General features: G+C 43.5%; 1 protein-coding gene across 1 annotated transcript; it reads left to right on the top strand.

Annotated features, from left to right (window-relative positions):
• Positions 1-1,192: 1,192 nt before the first annotated feature.
• LOC119161573 (sterile alpha motif domain-containing protein 3) lies at positions 1,193-13,156 on the top strand. The gene is made up of 9 exons (XM_075888813.1): positions 1,193-6,368; positions 9,166-9,275; positions 9,353-9,583; positions 9,651-9,735; positions 10,453-10,599; positions 12,013-12,237; positions 12,369-12,543; positions 12,678-12,751; positions 12,838-13,156. The coding sequence occupies exons 1-9, from the start codon at positions 6,225-6,227 to the stop codon at positions 13,105-13,107; spliced, it is 1,461 nt and encodes a 486-aa protein (XP_075744928.1). The 5' UTR covers positions 1,193-6,224; the 3' UTR covers positions 13,108-13,156.
• The last annotated feature ends 2,622 nt before the right edge of the window (positions 13,157-15,778 follow it).

Raw genomic sequence — 15,778 nt, 5'->3', positions numbered from 1 at the left:
AGTGAAACCAGTCATCCATAAAGCTGATACGTCATCTACAACTGGCTTCAAAATAACATTGATTCCGTGCTTGATGACAAGTCTATATGGTGCAACTAAAACTACATGGATAGAGCTGAGCTGTGATCTGTATTTGGCATGGATGTTTACCACGCTGAAATACACGACAAGGATTTTGTGAACACCCCGCTTTGACCCCAGCGGATTCACTATCTCCACTTCGTCGCTGTACAACACAAAAAAAAGCGTATACTGCGCGCCATCCTCGAGTAGTGCATGCAACTTTTCTTTGTATATGCAGCCATCCCTAAAATTATGCAGCGTTGGTGAAGGCGCTCCTGTTGAGAAATCTAGCTCTATATATGTGGTCGCGGAAGTTCTCAGAGGACATAAGATTTCGCATGACACCACTTATAGGAACAAACTGAAAAGTCTCACCAGCACCAAGATCACGCACTTCAGGCTTTACGTAGGGCAGGTGACGCTTGGCGAATTGCTCTCGCTTATATTTACTACTTGCTGCTTGAAAAATATCCTCTAAGAATTCACCAGCGAGTAACTTGCGCAGTTCGATTCCTGCCGACTCCATCGCGATGTTATTTTCAATGACAGAAGCGAATGTCCGAATTATGTCGAGAAAGGTAATCTTGAAGTCATTGAAAACACTTTCTGCCGTAGAGTGCGGTAGCTTGTGCACTTCTGCAACACGAAAAAAAAGTAAGCACAGCTGTTTTTTTATTTTCAGCACGAAGTCGTTGATTGTGGTCACTCGAGCAGTGGGAACAGAGACCGCATCGCATTCCGTGTTGATCATGTTCGACGAGCAACCAGATGAAAACATTTCACTGTGATCACCCACTGTGTCGTGCGCAGCGCAGCTTGTTGTGGCACGCACCGGTGGTTCTTCGAGGACTGTTGGTTCAACACCGGCTTCCTCTGCGTCATCCATGTCCATATATCGTCTGTGCACACGGTAAATGTGCCTTCGATAAGATTCGAACTCACTGTAGGTTTTCGCACACCCATCCACACCGCACATGATAGAAAATCTATTGTCGTGGCGATGGTCTCTTATGTGCCAGACGACTTTGCAGAGCTTCGTGGACGAGAACGCACATCTTGGGCATGAGTGTAACATGTTCACTCGCGGCAGTATTTGCGTACAGCCGCTGGGCGGTATTCTCGACTAAGTACGCCGACGGCTCACCATGATTACAGGTAGCTACATGGCAGACGTAACTGCAGTTCTATCCGTAGTTTTCACCAGCCGAACTGGGCCAGCATGGCTTACCATTTAGGACCAAAAAGTTGACAAGACGGCGGAGGGCGAAAAACATGAACCGGCAACACGTGGAAGCTCCGCATTCTTTGAGGGTTTTTGCACGGCCGGGCTAGACTGCACCTGGAAGGCGGGCGTCGTGGAGGAAGGGGGGGGGGGGGGGTGGGTGGCAAGGGTGAGATATTTTCACTGACAATAAGGATAAGGAGTAGTTGCCTTTACACGGGAATTCATGTGCCGTCTTAGCTGCGGGTAGCGAGAGGGTACACATTCCTACACGTGTCTAGCAGCGCCGTGAATATTGGTCGATGCAGAAACGGTTTCTTTCAAAATCAAGTTCAAGATCTAGTGAAGGATTCGACGAAACACCGTCTGGCGAGGGGCATACGTGTCTTGCAAATAAACAAACACTCGCCAAATTTGCAACGATATACGTTGCAATTAGCGAGCGTTTGTTTATTTGCAAAACAAGTTCAAGATTTGAAAAAGCCACGCTAAACTGGACGGACATGCTTTTCGTGGAAGTACACTGTGCAGGTGGATTTCTTGGACCTGCCCTTCATCGTGCCCGAAATACAGGCTGCCCGTAGGGAAAGCGCATGGGTTGGTTTACTTCATGCCACGCACGTGCTTATTGTGACATTTCATTCGTAGGGCAAGTATTGAACTTCCTGAGAAGCTACGGCAACATAAGAGCGATGTCCCCAAGTTCCAGTGACAAAGAGTACGTTCGCGGACCACGGCATCTATTTTCACAATGCCGGCGTCGTCGAACAAGATGCAGCTTATTTAAACAGGTTTTCGCGAAATCCTGGCCTATCCAAGACAGTCAGTCAGTCAACAAACTTTTTACACATTCCCCTGAGGAGCTGACGTCTTTCAAGACGGCTGGTCGGCTGCGGGCGGCACCCACGTCGGTACAGGAAGGGCATGCCCCTTTCGCAAGGAGACAGCCAGTAACTTCAACCGGCTTAAGGTGCGCTGCTAATCGAGTGCGCTCAATATAATTTCGCTCATCATGAAGAATAGGCACGACCCCACGGCAGGAAGAAAAAGTACGCGAATCGTGGAATTTTTTCTTGCAGCTAAAAAAAAAGAAGAAAAGAAGTGGATATTTCAAGGGCTAGTTTTTCTTTGTTAGTCTTGATATTGCACCTAAGAACAACAAAACAAAACATTTGTTTACTCCTTACTTTGATTGGCGTCCCTCTGTTTCAAGTAAAGTCCATTAATTAAAGGACTGCACAGCAAGCATAACCGCAATTAGTCTCCTAACCATGGTTATAGAAATTAAACGGGTGATTCCACGGGAGATAAGGTAATAAACCGAACTGAAGTGAGATCGACAGGAATCTGAAAAGGATGTATCACATTTGATTGAGTATTTCATATTTTATGTATATAGCACCAAGCAGCCCGAAAAGGAACCCAGTTTTCTTTTAAACTGCATAATTTATGGGATCAAAAATATGGAACATATTCAATGCGGGGGACCAATTTCATCACCCGTCGTTCTCGACAGGTGATGAGGGTGTTATAAGCAAACATTACCGTTGAATTTTTTGTGTGAAATGTATGCGACAGAAACAGTAAAGTAACATTTATGAAACGTACTTGTAAAGCGAAGGAAACTATTTTTGAAAAATTTCTGAATATGCAACACTAAGTATAAATTGTTGTTGGGCGATTTGATTTAACGTCAGTAGGGTACATAATACCGCAAACTTGGAAAAAACACAGATTCTAGTAAATAAGTAGGAGGGAGCAGAAAGGTCGTGCGATAAACTTCTTTGTTTATTTGAAAGAACAGGCCACCAGATTACAAATCTCTGCGAATGCGTGCGTCAAAATCGGTAAACACTGGTCACATTCGCGTGTCAGAAAGCTGCAGCTCGTTTTGGTAAAGTAAAATAGTCGTATCAATAATGTAAGCTGTGCCTCTTTTCTTAATGTCAAACGCCCCCAATAGCTCGCACTAATGTTTCGTTGCTTCTGCCTATTATCTTGACCTCGCGAAGCCGAGGATCACATCTGCAGGCTATACCATGCGCAGGTAAATACGCATTTCTTTTATTCTTTAGAGATAAAGGATGCTCCCGAGTCGGTCGTTGAGACAGCGTCCTGTTTGGCCTACGTACGTATTCCCACACGACAGCGGTATTTATGCAACCGTCACGCATTTCACATAAGGTATGGTGTGCTTCTTCAGGCATCCAGGCATTTCTGTCAACGTGGCTGACCCACGGACACCGTCCAGCCAACTTGTGTGGTGCCGAGATTACGCCCACGTACCATGCTTATTCCAGCTCACAATCATCAAAAGGTAGCAAAGGTTTGCTTTTGCGTCCACGTCTGGTGATGATGTAAAAATTTGAACGACTCTCGAGTGCAACGATCCCGGCGGCGATACCAAATGTTTGTTTTGTCGAGAAGTGGGTGACACGTGTTATTGGTACCTACTTTACACAGTGTTTAGACTTGAGTGAATAGCCGTTTGTAGAAGAATTATTAAGATGCTCGCTTAGCCGAATGTTTACACACCGACACCAACTCGAACAATCAGCCATTTTTACACACCAACCCGGTTGCCCCACGTACACCCACCTCAGTTGTCTATTGGCACAATGGTCACAGTAACTTAGAGTGGTCTAGAGTGGCTATAGACCACTCTGGGCTCCGTGTTTCGGAGCACAAACCGAGATCTCAACCAAAAAGTGTCACTTTTTTTGGTCTAGTGAAATATGCCGATGGAATATGCATGCCGATTCGACGCTGTACTGGTTTAATATGGCAGACAGTGTGCCATCTTAAGAAGCGGAGGTTGGGAATACTTTCTAAGAAGAATAATAAAACATTAATTGGACAACTGCAGATCGAGAAGACATACGCGCCCGATATGTTTGAACTCTTTAGTGTGATTCAGCGGTCCTCTGGATACCATTCAATTGTACGATATGCCGGGGCCATCCTGATTAAATGCGTCGCAGTGGTCTAGCTAAACTATATATGGTCATATCTCCGACGAGCTTTGTAAAGGCAGCCACCCGCCCCATTATTCTGTCAACTAACATGATTTTAATTAGAACTAACAGACAATGACTCCAAGAAATATATAGAGGGTGTTATTAGAAGTAATTGCAATGTACATGTAAAGAAAGAAAATGGCATGGAAAGATAGCAGTCCGCTGGTAGGGACCAAACCTGTGACCTTCGAATAACGCATGCGATGCTCCAGAGCAGGGGTTCGCAACCTGCGGCCCGCGAGGCACTACTATATATGTGGCCCCGGCAGGACGTCCACCCCCCCCTCTCCTTCTAACCTTATTTCTTCGTATACTTAAAGGACCAGGCAGTTTTGGCCTAAAATGCAATTTTTTTAGTAACCAATGTTTAATTGGAACCTCATGACGCGTGCTTAAAATAAACATGATTTTACAGTTTTTTTACATTATCCCTTTGCTCGCAAAGCCCCCCCCCCCCCTTCCATTTGGCCCGTCGCTGTGCCAACTTCTGCTCTAGAGCATCGCACGTGTCGAAGGTTCGGTCCCTGACTGCGGTAAGTTACCTTTTCGTCCACTTTTATTTCGTCAAACTTACATTGCAATAACTACGAATAACATTCCCTATACTATCTCTGGCATCATTGTCTGTTAGTCCTCATTAATATTCTGTCGAACAAAGAAAAACGAGCCGTTCAGTTTTCACTTCTTTCCTTCAGCCAATGTATGTATATCTTTCCTAACAGAACAACAAGACCTTGAAGCAACAAAAAAAATTTCTCACACAGGTTTTGATAGTGAATATTACCTACATGCAACACAATCACTCCATTAGAGTCTCTCTCGGAGTGAGACCGTGCGGAAGTGACATAATATCGCTTGTAGAATAAATGATGTTGACACCGGTGATTGTTTTGTCACGAACTCAATGGCCACGATAAATGAAATCTTAGCACTTCATTCACGTGCTCGGAGAACATATTCAAGTTCTCATCGAATGGCCGAGAGATAACAGAATTCTTTGCCTACATTATGCTTGAAGCAGTTTGTTTTTACGAGTGGCCTTGAAAACTGTGTCTCACACCTTTCAAAACAACACGTGGGGAGCTGCATCACACTATCTGAAATAACACAACCGCTGCTTAATTAGTATTGAGCGAAGTGGTAGCTGCACATGACTTCTGTCGTCGTAAATTCACGTTAAAACGGACGTGGCATCTGCCTACACGAGCGAGTCATGCAGCAGAGAATTAATATAAATTAATTAATTTGTGCGCTCGATGCACACAAATTGAATTGAGTTAGCTTCTTTGTGGTGGTCTTACTTATTTGTACCAATGTCCATCTGGTTAAGCGCATAATTGTAAGCTATATAAACATGGAAGGTGGTGGCGCGTTACAGTGTCGAACGTTAGGGGGGGGGGGGGGGCAGTGGTTTTCAGAATCGGAAAAGAAAGGAAAAGTGAACCCCGCAAATATTTGCCGCCAACTGCGACACCTGAGCAGTGGTTCACTGGGGAAGGGGGATAATAGACTAGAGTGGAGAGATGAAATGGGAATAAGAAAGCGAGAGAAGAGACCAGGAAAAAAAAAGGGGGGGGAGAACTTGTTCTCTTTTCATGCCCTTCTACTCACTCGCTGTCCCCAACTGGACCGGCATAATGAATAAAATGTTCTTTATTACCTTCGCATGCCAGCTACAGGTTTCAGACAGGACAAATTTCCGCTGCACAGAGCCAAATGGTCTTCAAGATTCAAAATTTTAACAACAGACAGCGTCGTTGTGATAGTTACCTTCAGGAGGCGCTGATTACTGAAACGCGGCAGGGGGCGCACACATCGACGGAAGCTGAGCCAGGCTAGGGTGGCTAGCCAGGCAAAGAGCAGGTTGTCGCAGTGTGAACGTGTCAGCAGCTTTCCTCCCGCGCCCACGTGCTTGTGTATTCATGGAGCCGCCGGAATTCCAATATTTGGTGTCATTTCAAGGCCGCAAGAAGATTATTTCTGCTCGTGGACCGACGGAGGCGGACATTTTGGAAGCCTTGAAGACGACAGACTTTGGCCATTCTTTGCAAGCATGCCGGATTGAGGTATGTTGTCTCTATCCTGAAGTGCATCGAATTGCATTGTGACAGTGGCCCAAACAGTACTGATTATATTCCGTTGTTAGCACGTGCTTCAACAGTTTTACCAAGCATGCGCTCGCGCTTTTCGAAGCGTGGGGCTTTTCTTGCCCTGCTCTCTCACTGGAGCTGTCGGCCCGCGAAGCGTGCACGTGGTCTCGGAGTTGCTGATGGGAGATGTAAACCAGGTTTAATCTCCGCTTCGGCGGCGCGCAACCACCCTTTGCTGGCATTCGCAGTGGTTGTGTTGCGATAATGTAATGGTGCGAATCGGCTATCGGGGTGGTTTTAAAAAAAAAGTGAAGAAATAAGTGTGGCCTCGTAACTGTGGCTCACTTCGGAGGTCAACTCAACAACACTGCACCGAGGATGGGGAAGTGGGAATGACAGATGTAGAGGATGAGAGGTGAAAATGGTAAAAAAAAATGCGCACTCGATCTGTCTCTCGGAGGCACGCACGAACTTTCATTAGCGGAAAGTGGGGCAGCGCGCTTGGTCATCCAGTTATCGAGCAGGCAATGCACCAAGACACGGCGTTGGTAAGATGAGTGGCCGTCGCTGAGTTCGTTTCCTGGTGTTCAAATTGAGCGAGATTGTTCACGAATAAAGGCATAGCTAGGATGTTAAGAGGTTAGGTATGTAAGGAGATCAGCAAAAAAAAGTAAGACTTTTGTACCGCACGTAAAACATGAAATCAATAAAATTGGACTACAAGAAAGACTTATTATCAATTTCGAAGGACATGGAATAGGCTAATTTCTGTGGTTACTGCATGTATCTTCCATAGTGAAAATAGCGTGGGTGCAGAAGCTGCTTGTTAGCATCGGCATGCGCAGGGTTCCCCTCTGAAGAGGGGGGCTGGGTGAAGGTTGCACGCCGGGCACGTTCTCTCCCCCCACCCCGAAATTTTTTTTCGCTCTGCCTACACAGAACAAAATGAACGTTTACCTGCCCGGTACCCACTATAGATCAGAAACGTGCCCTCCCCTCTGAAAAAGATATCTGCATACTACCCTGGCTGACTTTGCGCTGCCTTCTGAAACTCAGCACCCCTCTCCCTATTGTGTCAATGAGTGGGGCAAACATGGCGACCCCCTTCTACGTCTTAATTGACAATAGGGTGAGGGGCGGGGGGACCGCCAGCTGTGCTCCCAGGTATGCTCGTCAGAAACTGAAAATTCTCAAAGCTAGCGTAAAGTGTTGTGTGTGTGTGTGTGTGTGTGTGTGTGTGTGTGTGTGTGTGTGTGTGTGTGTGTGTGTGTGTGTGTGTGTGTGTGTGTGTGTGTGTGTGTGTGTGTGCGTGTGTGTGTGTGTGTGTGTGTGCGTGCGTGTGTGTGCGTGCGTGTGTGTGCGCGTGCGTGCGTGTGCGTGTGTGTATGTGTGCGTGCGTGCGTGCGTGCGTGCGTGCGCGCGCAGTCTTGTGTTCTGGATGCTTGTTCACCAATGCTGTACGTTTGCCCCACGGTCGGCATTTCTGTCTCGCAGGTGTCGTTAGGTGTGTTTAATGCTTTGTATTCTTTGATATATTGTGTTGCTTTGTGTAGTGAAATCATCAATAATTATTAGGTGTGTGAGTATTCAAATTACCAATGGAATAGCGACGGATCCTTTATCTCTATTTAGCTATTTCATTGCCGAAATGTGTGCACTCGAAACATTAATGGGCTATCAACACTGTATTTATTAGCGCATGATTTCGCTTCTGCAAAAAACTATGGTGTTGCCAAGCGGTGGTGTTGGATGTTGAAACACAGTTTGAATTTTAGCCATTTTTGTAAAGGTGATAGCTGCCAGGTAAAGCCAGCTACATAGGTCAGAGAAAGTGTTTCCCAGAAACAGTCTGGAAGATAGAAGTGCAGCATAGCGTTCTTGCAGAGTAATATGAGAAGCACGATCATAAGATCGACTTCGACATCGCTTCTGTTCTTGAAACAGAAAGGAATCTATGAAGGAGGCTCTTGTTCAAATGCTGTTACATTCAGAACACACCTGTAAACATGAACCGGTCGTTAGGAACAATTCCCTCTGTATACGTTCACAGCCTCCGATACGCGAGAGAAAGAGAAAGCAGGGGCCATTGTCAAACAAGACGGGGAGATGCTTCCATGACCAATATAGTCATCTCCTTAGGAAAATACCGAATTGGTTCCGAAACGTCGAGATCTCTACGAACTTGGCTAGAGCCATTTCTAATTTCTAAATTGTGATACACTGTAGAAGAAAAGTTTGACGACAGAGATAACAACAGAGCTAAAAAATTTGCTTCAGCTTAGCGCACGCAAGAAATGCAGCCTAATAATTCCTTCAACGTGCGAAAATATAAGGCTCCATGGTCTATTGAATGAAGACTTGTGCCATTAGCGTATACAGTATTTTATAGATAGCAGATACTGTGAGTGTGGTTTTTCGTTGTAGCACAGTGATTATCTTCTGCTAGTACAGCAATCATTAAATGCTTTTGTTTATTTCTAATTGATGTTATGAAACAGTGAAATTTCACAAGTTTAATTGTCACTATTTCACAAATCTGAACTTACTGATACCGAATGTCCAGACGAGTAATTTACAATGCTCTTTACAATACATACATTAAGGGTTTCTCGACAATACACACGGCATCATGATAATAATAAAAAAAAACAGGACAAGTAAAGTGATTCTAGGGTGCTATTGAATATAACATTGGTAGTCTGCTTACTTCAGGTTCTGTGCCTATTGAGGTAACTTTATGGGAATTTGAACATCACATCTGAATCTCTTTCAGGTATACAACGTCCGACATGATGAATTTGTGGACCCACCAGCTGGCCATGTCTTCTCTGATAAAGATAAAATCAGGCTTGTGTGCAGTGAAAACTTCTTAATGAGCTGCAGGTCAGTACCTAAATTTCAGGTGCCAAGTTTAATATTGCTTTTGGAAAACTGCATCACTTACTAGCCTCTGTTTTCAGCACAACTGACAAAGTGACAGCAGTGCATGAAGGTAGCCTGCCCAAGACCCTTGAAAGTAATGAGCAGTCACCTAGTCAGCAGCTTGCCTGCTGTGAAAATGATTATAGGCTACCACCTGTGCCCTTAGATATTAAGGATGCGATTGAAAGGACACAACCAGGAAAAGTGTCCAGTCACACTAAATCCCGCATTGTAGGGTGGATTGCAAATCATCTCATGACTATAACAGTGTAAGTATAGGCATGTATTTGCATGTGTTTAATTCAGTACAGGTTTTAAAGTTGCTCTTTTTTACAGCTATCCAGGAAGCCTCTACGAAGCAGCTGCAAAATCTCTCGTGTTGGAATATCCAGTGCTAAGGGACACTATTGGCACAGGCTGGGTAAGCACTAAAGCAATGGCATTCCTATAACTTTATTGGGATGTCATACATGTTGGTGAGCTAGACTGCAGGTGCCCTTCAAGTTATTTTGTTCTTGGAGAGCATTCAAGAAGTTTCAACCCCATATTTATTACATTTGAATAATTGCCATGCATGTTCTTAGAGTCGTTTCATCGAACTCTGATAATGGCAGACATTAACTTGAGGGTTTGATAATAATCATCAACTAGGTGCCCATGGCCAATATATTCATATCATGCATTAATAAAGTTAAAAACTGGCCCTGGTTATAAGCTTTAACACCGGTTTAAGAGGATAAATACAGATGTAATGCATCGCTTCTGGGGATTGAATATTACCACTAATGGTATATGTAGTTTCTAATCACAGCTTGAATAGAGGCTCACACAAGCTCAGTTCTGCGACTGAAATGCCACGATCTTCGCCATGCCGCATGGCTCCAGCACATACATAAAATGCAGGAACCGGAGTTTGGAATGAGCAGATAAAGCTAAAATACAACAGATATGCTGATATTACTAGGAACAGCTAAATTTGCCAGGTATTGTCACCTGAATCTGCTTCTGCCCCATAGCAGGTTAAAAGCAGTGTATCAAGGTTCCCAAAGAATCATTTGCTTCAAAAGTGACCATGTTCAAAGAGGACAGTGTCCACTGTGCGGAAATTTGAAATAATAAAAAAAATTGTTGTTTCCAGGACTCATGGAAAGTCTCCTTGAAATACAAATTCGCATATATGAGGAAGTCTCTGTGCACAGTTCCAGCTGTTCAAGCAGCGAGAGCAGCTTACGGAAAACGCAAAGACTTAGAAGAAAGCACCAATACTAAGCGGCACTGCCATGTGGTAAGTGAAACGTCAAATGGACTGGTACATAGAACTCAACTATGAAGTCACTCTTATTTTATGTGTGAGCTACTGAAGTAAAACATTATTCATGTTTTTAACGATATAACCTCTTCATATCAACACATTAAGAAGCCAGGCAAGTTTTCAGGGCCATATTGACAGTTAAAGTATAGTAAATGCAAAATAAGACAAAATAAATTTGGTAAACAAAAAAATCATCTTATCTCCTATGGAGAACAAAACAACAACTTTCACAGTTTTCATGCAAGGCTCTATTATTTGAGTCAAGATGGTAACGCTCTATCAAACTTCTATGTGTCCCTGTATGTTTAAAACTCGGCGTTTCAGCAAGTGCCGCGGGCATGTTGCTCGATTCCTCATTCTTTTCTTCATTTTGTAGCTAGGTTCCCGACTTGGCTGATTCCATGCTCCTTGGTTAGCAAGTAGTAGATTTATTGCTCGGTATCAGCTTGTTATTGACATCATGCATCATTCCAGCTTTAAATATTGTGTTCTACATTTTGCACCATACTTATCACTGAAAGTGACTGACAATCCTTTGATTCAACTATTAAACTCGCATGAGTACTGAAATAAGTGGACAGGTGAAATCAAACTACTGCAGCTCAGTGAGCATGTGATGTGAAAGCTCCAACCAGCGATAATTAATGCCCTTTCAGTGGCCACCATAAACAATGCCCATATGCTATGCTTGGCTTCAATATCTGTCTGTCCTCTACATTAGAAAAGCTCCTTATTGCTCTTTATTTGTTGACTACACCATGTAACTATACATAAACCAATGTTTTTCCAGAAGCTTTTTAGAGGTGAACATTTTTTTTTGGGGGGGAGGCAAGATACATATTAGGTTCGAAATTTCAAGTTTTCAAACTTTCTTTTTATATGAATGAACAAGCACTACTAACTAATATCTGGTCAAAGTTTTACATATATGACATACATATAAAGGCAACAACTCTTGTATTCTAACACCGACACCGCAGTTGGCAATATTTAAAATCAGTGTTACCTCTTCAGACTCCTTCTGATATAGGTAGGAGGCGTGGTTCACTGGTTTTACACACACATTTGCGATATGCTGGTTCACAAGGTGTAAATTTGGAAGTGGTGAAGTGCCGAGGTGGTCGACATTGGAGAGAATCATTGTGAGAACTTTGATATTAACATAATTTATGACACACTCGCAGAGCAAGATGGTATCAGTACACACTGCTTCAGTTCTCTTACGTAAGTCAACCCTGTAATTGAGTTCTCTACACATGTCCAGTTCAAAAAAATGCCAACATTCTTCAACTGAGCTAGCAAAAAGTTGAGTTTTCATGTCTGCCTATTTCATGTCATTTGTCGTGATCTTTCACTGTGCAGTACCATCTTTTTTTTGCTGATTAGATTGTAGATCTCTCCCAACATGTCGCTTCTCAGCATGATGAGGCTACAATTAATAGCCATATTGACTACATGGTGAAAGAAATCAAGCGGCCTATTCCTGACATGCAAAAACTCGGTGATTCTATGGAGCAGACAAGACCATCTAGACAGAAGTGGATGAAGGAAATGAGGCCATCAACAGCAGATGTGGTGCTGAAATACCCTGCTTTGGCAAAGGCTGAAATGGTGAGCAGAAACAGCTGTGGTTTTGATCCTGCTGCAGAAATGTATGTGAGAGAACTTAACAATGAGTTTTTTTATGTTATCGATAGTTGCAAATTTGTTGGTGATTCGGTACAATTTTTTTGTCGTTCTAGCTTCATGAGGAGTTCATTGCTCTCACTGGCGTTAACTTAGAAAAAAAGGTCCTGGAATTTATAAACCGGTATGGAGACCGGTGTTTTGAGCTTGCGAAGTGTCGTCGTTGCGCGAAGGAAGCTGTGAAAGCAATTGAAGAAGAAGTCGAGGCACTGGATGGTGACGAAAAGAAATGTACGTGTAGAAGCTTGCCAGCTTTTCCAGTTTTCCCAAATTTCCAAACTTTTATAAGTCATTTTCATAGGAGTATTACTGTCAATGCCCTTATATGTGAAAGTTTGATGTGCCTAAAAATATTTCGTCAACAGATCGCTTTGCCGTTGGCATTGTCGAGTTGCTGCCCATGCTCCTAAAGGAGCAGCCGCGATTTCTGCAGGGACCGGTGAGCTTATTTGCTTTACCTTTTTTTATATCAGCTAGTATACTTTTCATCAGTGATGCTGATTTTATGTATTACTCATTTTACAGGACACCTACCCTGCCCTTTCGCTGAAGGGCAAAAATGCCTCTGAAGCTACAAACATAGTTGCGAGCTTTGAAGGGCTTAGTGTAGAGGTGCTTGATGTAATTGCAGGTATGACGGCGCTTATGGAAATATACTGGATATTCGATGTCAAGTACAGTGGCGCCAACAAAAAAACATTCACTCTACTTGAACATTTCTGTGGCTTGCCGACAAGTGCAAAGCAGATGCCGCTAGTCATACGGCAAATATCATCGCTTGAAAAGGCAACTTAAGTTATGCCTACAGACGTGTGTTATCAATAAATGTTTTCATATAAAAATGCACTGTGTGGCATATTTCATTGCTCCCTGGCTTTTGGAACAATGCATTGTTTTGTTCCTGACAATGTCAGCCGCATAAACCTGTGGTTTTATACGGCCGTTGACACTCAGCAGTGAATTTGGAGGTGTGTTCGTAGTGTCTTTCATGATAATATATTTCGCAGTGTGGAACAGAACCAGGTGTTTTCCAAGAAAAAGTGCTAAATACCATGATGCAATACATTGGCAATTATTCTGATTTTATATGTATAGTGCATATCTATATTATTGGTATATATACCCGCATTTTCGTCGCATTCATTACAGCTACAATGTTCTCGGTAAAATATGGCCATCAGAATAATCAATTCAACTAACCTGGTGTGCACACAATTGTGTATTCGAAGAGTCTGTCGTACCTCCATACCAGCCGTAGCTAGTAAGAACGTAGCATCGATTACTAACATATTAGCTTCGTAACTTTGGAAGAAGGTAGTGGAACTTGCTACTTTTGGGTAGCAACGGCTTGTCACATATGTTACAACCATATTATAGTAATGGGAGTAGTAGTAACTATTGCTACATATGCCGTTACTAACAGGAAGTAGTAATGGCAAGGCCAGTAACAGTTACTACCCTTGTTGTTGCTACCTGCTGTTAGTAACAGCAACGGTAGTAAGGATTCCTACCCTTGCTTTTACTAGCTGCTGCTAGGAACGGCAAGAGTAGTAACAGTGACTACGCTTGCCGTTACTAACTCCCGTTACTAACAGGGTTGTAACATATGTGACAAACTGTTACTACCCAAAAGTAGCAAGTAGCACTACTTTTTTTTTAAGAGTGTTCCTCTTGAGGGATAATGGCAATCTACCTGTCATAATTTGAGAGCGCTTGCCAAATGTGCTCCACCCCATTCTTATTCTTCTAGTTACTTCAATCTCGTGGTTAGGCTCCACAATTATTACCTGCCCTAAGTAGACATAGTCTTTTACAACTTCCAGTGCACTATTACCTATCTCTAAGTGTTGTTCTTATCCGAGGTTGTACATAACTTTCGTTTTCTGAAGATTAATTTTAAGACCCGCCTTTATGCTCTCCTTGTATAACTCCGTAATCATGAGTTACGATTCGTTCCCTGAGTTACTCATTAATGCAATATCATCGGCAAAGCGCCGGTGACTAAAGTACTCTACATTAACTCTTATCCCTAACTGTTCCCATTCTAGAGCTCTGAAAATTTCCTGTAAGCACGCGGTAAATAGCATTGGAGAGATTGTATTCCCCTGCCTTACACCCTTCTTAATTGGTATTCTGTTGCTTTCTTTATGAAGCACTATGGCAGCAGTTGATCCCCTGTAGATTTCTTCCAGGATGTTTATATATACTTCATCGACGCCCTGATTTCACAGTGTCTGCATGACGGCTGATATTTCTACTGAATCAAACGCCTTCTCAAAATTTATGAAGGCTATGTATAGTGATTGGTTATATTCTGAGCATTTCTGTATAACCTGATTGATAGTATGAATGTGGTCGATTGTTGAGTAGCCTATTCAAAATACTGTTTGTTACTTTGGTTGATTGAACTTTAATGTTTTCATACTCTGCTAGCAGTTACCTTTGTAAATAGCTTGTATACTGCATGCAGACAGCAAGCTGATCGGCCTGTGATTCTTCAAGTCCTTGTCATCTCTTTTCTTACCTATAAAGATGATGTTAGCGTTCTTCCAAGACTCTGGTACTCTTCCCGTCAGGAGACACCTCGTAAACAGGGTGGCTAGTTTTTCTAATGCAATCTGTCCTCCATCTTTCAGCAGATCTGATGTTACCTGATCCTCACCAGCAGCTTTGCTTCTTTGCATGCTCTCCAAAGCTTTTCTGGCTTCTATAATTACTGGTGGGGTGCTACCTCCCACATGCATACGTCAATTAAGCCAATATATGTAATTTTCAAAAGCATTCTGCAACAAAAGTGGTCGTGCAATAACTCCAGGATCGGTGGCAAAGTTTATTCTTTCTGCACAGCAACCTGTCTTGCCCTTCCCTTGACATTGGCTCACCTTTGAACGAGCAATTCGATACGTGATTACGGCATTATGTGACGTCCATGTGACGGCACAGAATTGCGCATGCGATGACGTCATCAGGTGATAATGATTTTTTGCATCCGCGGTGTTGACAACGACGACGTGAGACGCCGGTCAATTTCGGCGTTCGTCGAAGCACCAAAGGGTTTCGCCTTAATGTAACCGTGTTGAGAATACCGTTTAGAACATCGTTACAGTGTTAGCTGCATAGAGGTTGTTATCATCCCCAATGCTTCGCGCAGCATTTCGTCTTGCTGCCTTCGTTACACAGCGCATGTCGGAAGAGCTGACGCGGAAGGGCAGCTTGCAATTTCATTATGGTCACGCGCATATTTGACGAGCTTCTCTGGTAAACTACGCGCAGACAAGCACTCTTCCAATGCTGCCAGAGACGAAGAATCCCTGCCGGCAAAAACGTGCGCCAGAGACGTGCGGGGCATCGCATAGTGCTGGCCAGCTTGCGCCGAACTTCAATATGAGCCCGCATCATCGAGACATCCACGATAACGGCTTGCGATCTTCTTTAGCTGCGGGCAAGGATCTCGGGGGATTAGAGA

This window comes from Rhipicephalus microplus, chromosome 3 (assembly GCF_043290135.1).
Source record: "Rhipicephalus microplus isolate Deutch F79 chromosome 3, USDA_Rmic, whole genome shotgun sequence".
In the NCBI taxonomy this organism is placed as follows: Eukaryota; Metazoa; Arthropoda; class Arachnida; order Ixodida; family Ixodidae; genus Rhipicephalus; species Rhipicephalus microplus.
The sequence above is the reverse complement of the archived record's forward strand: the minus strand, read 5'-3'. Positions and strand labels throughout refer to the sequence as shown.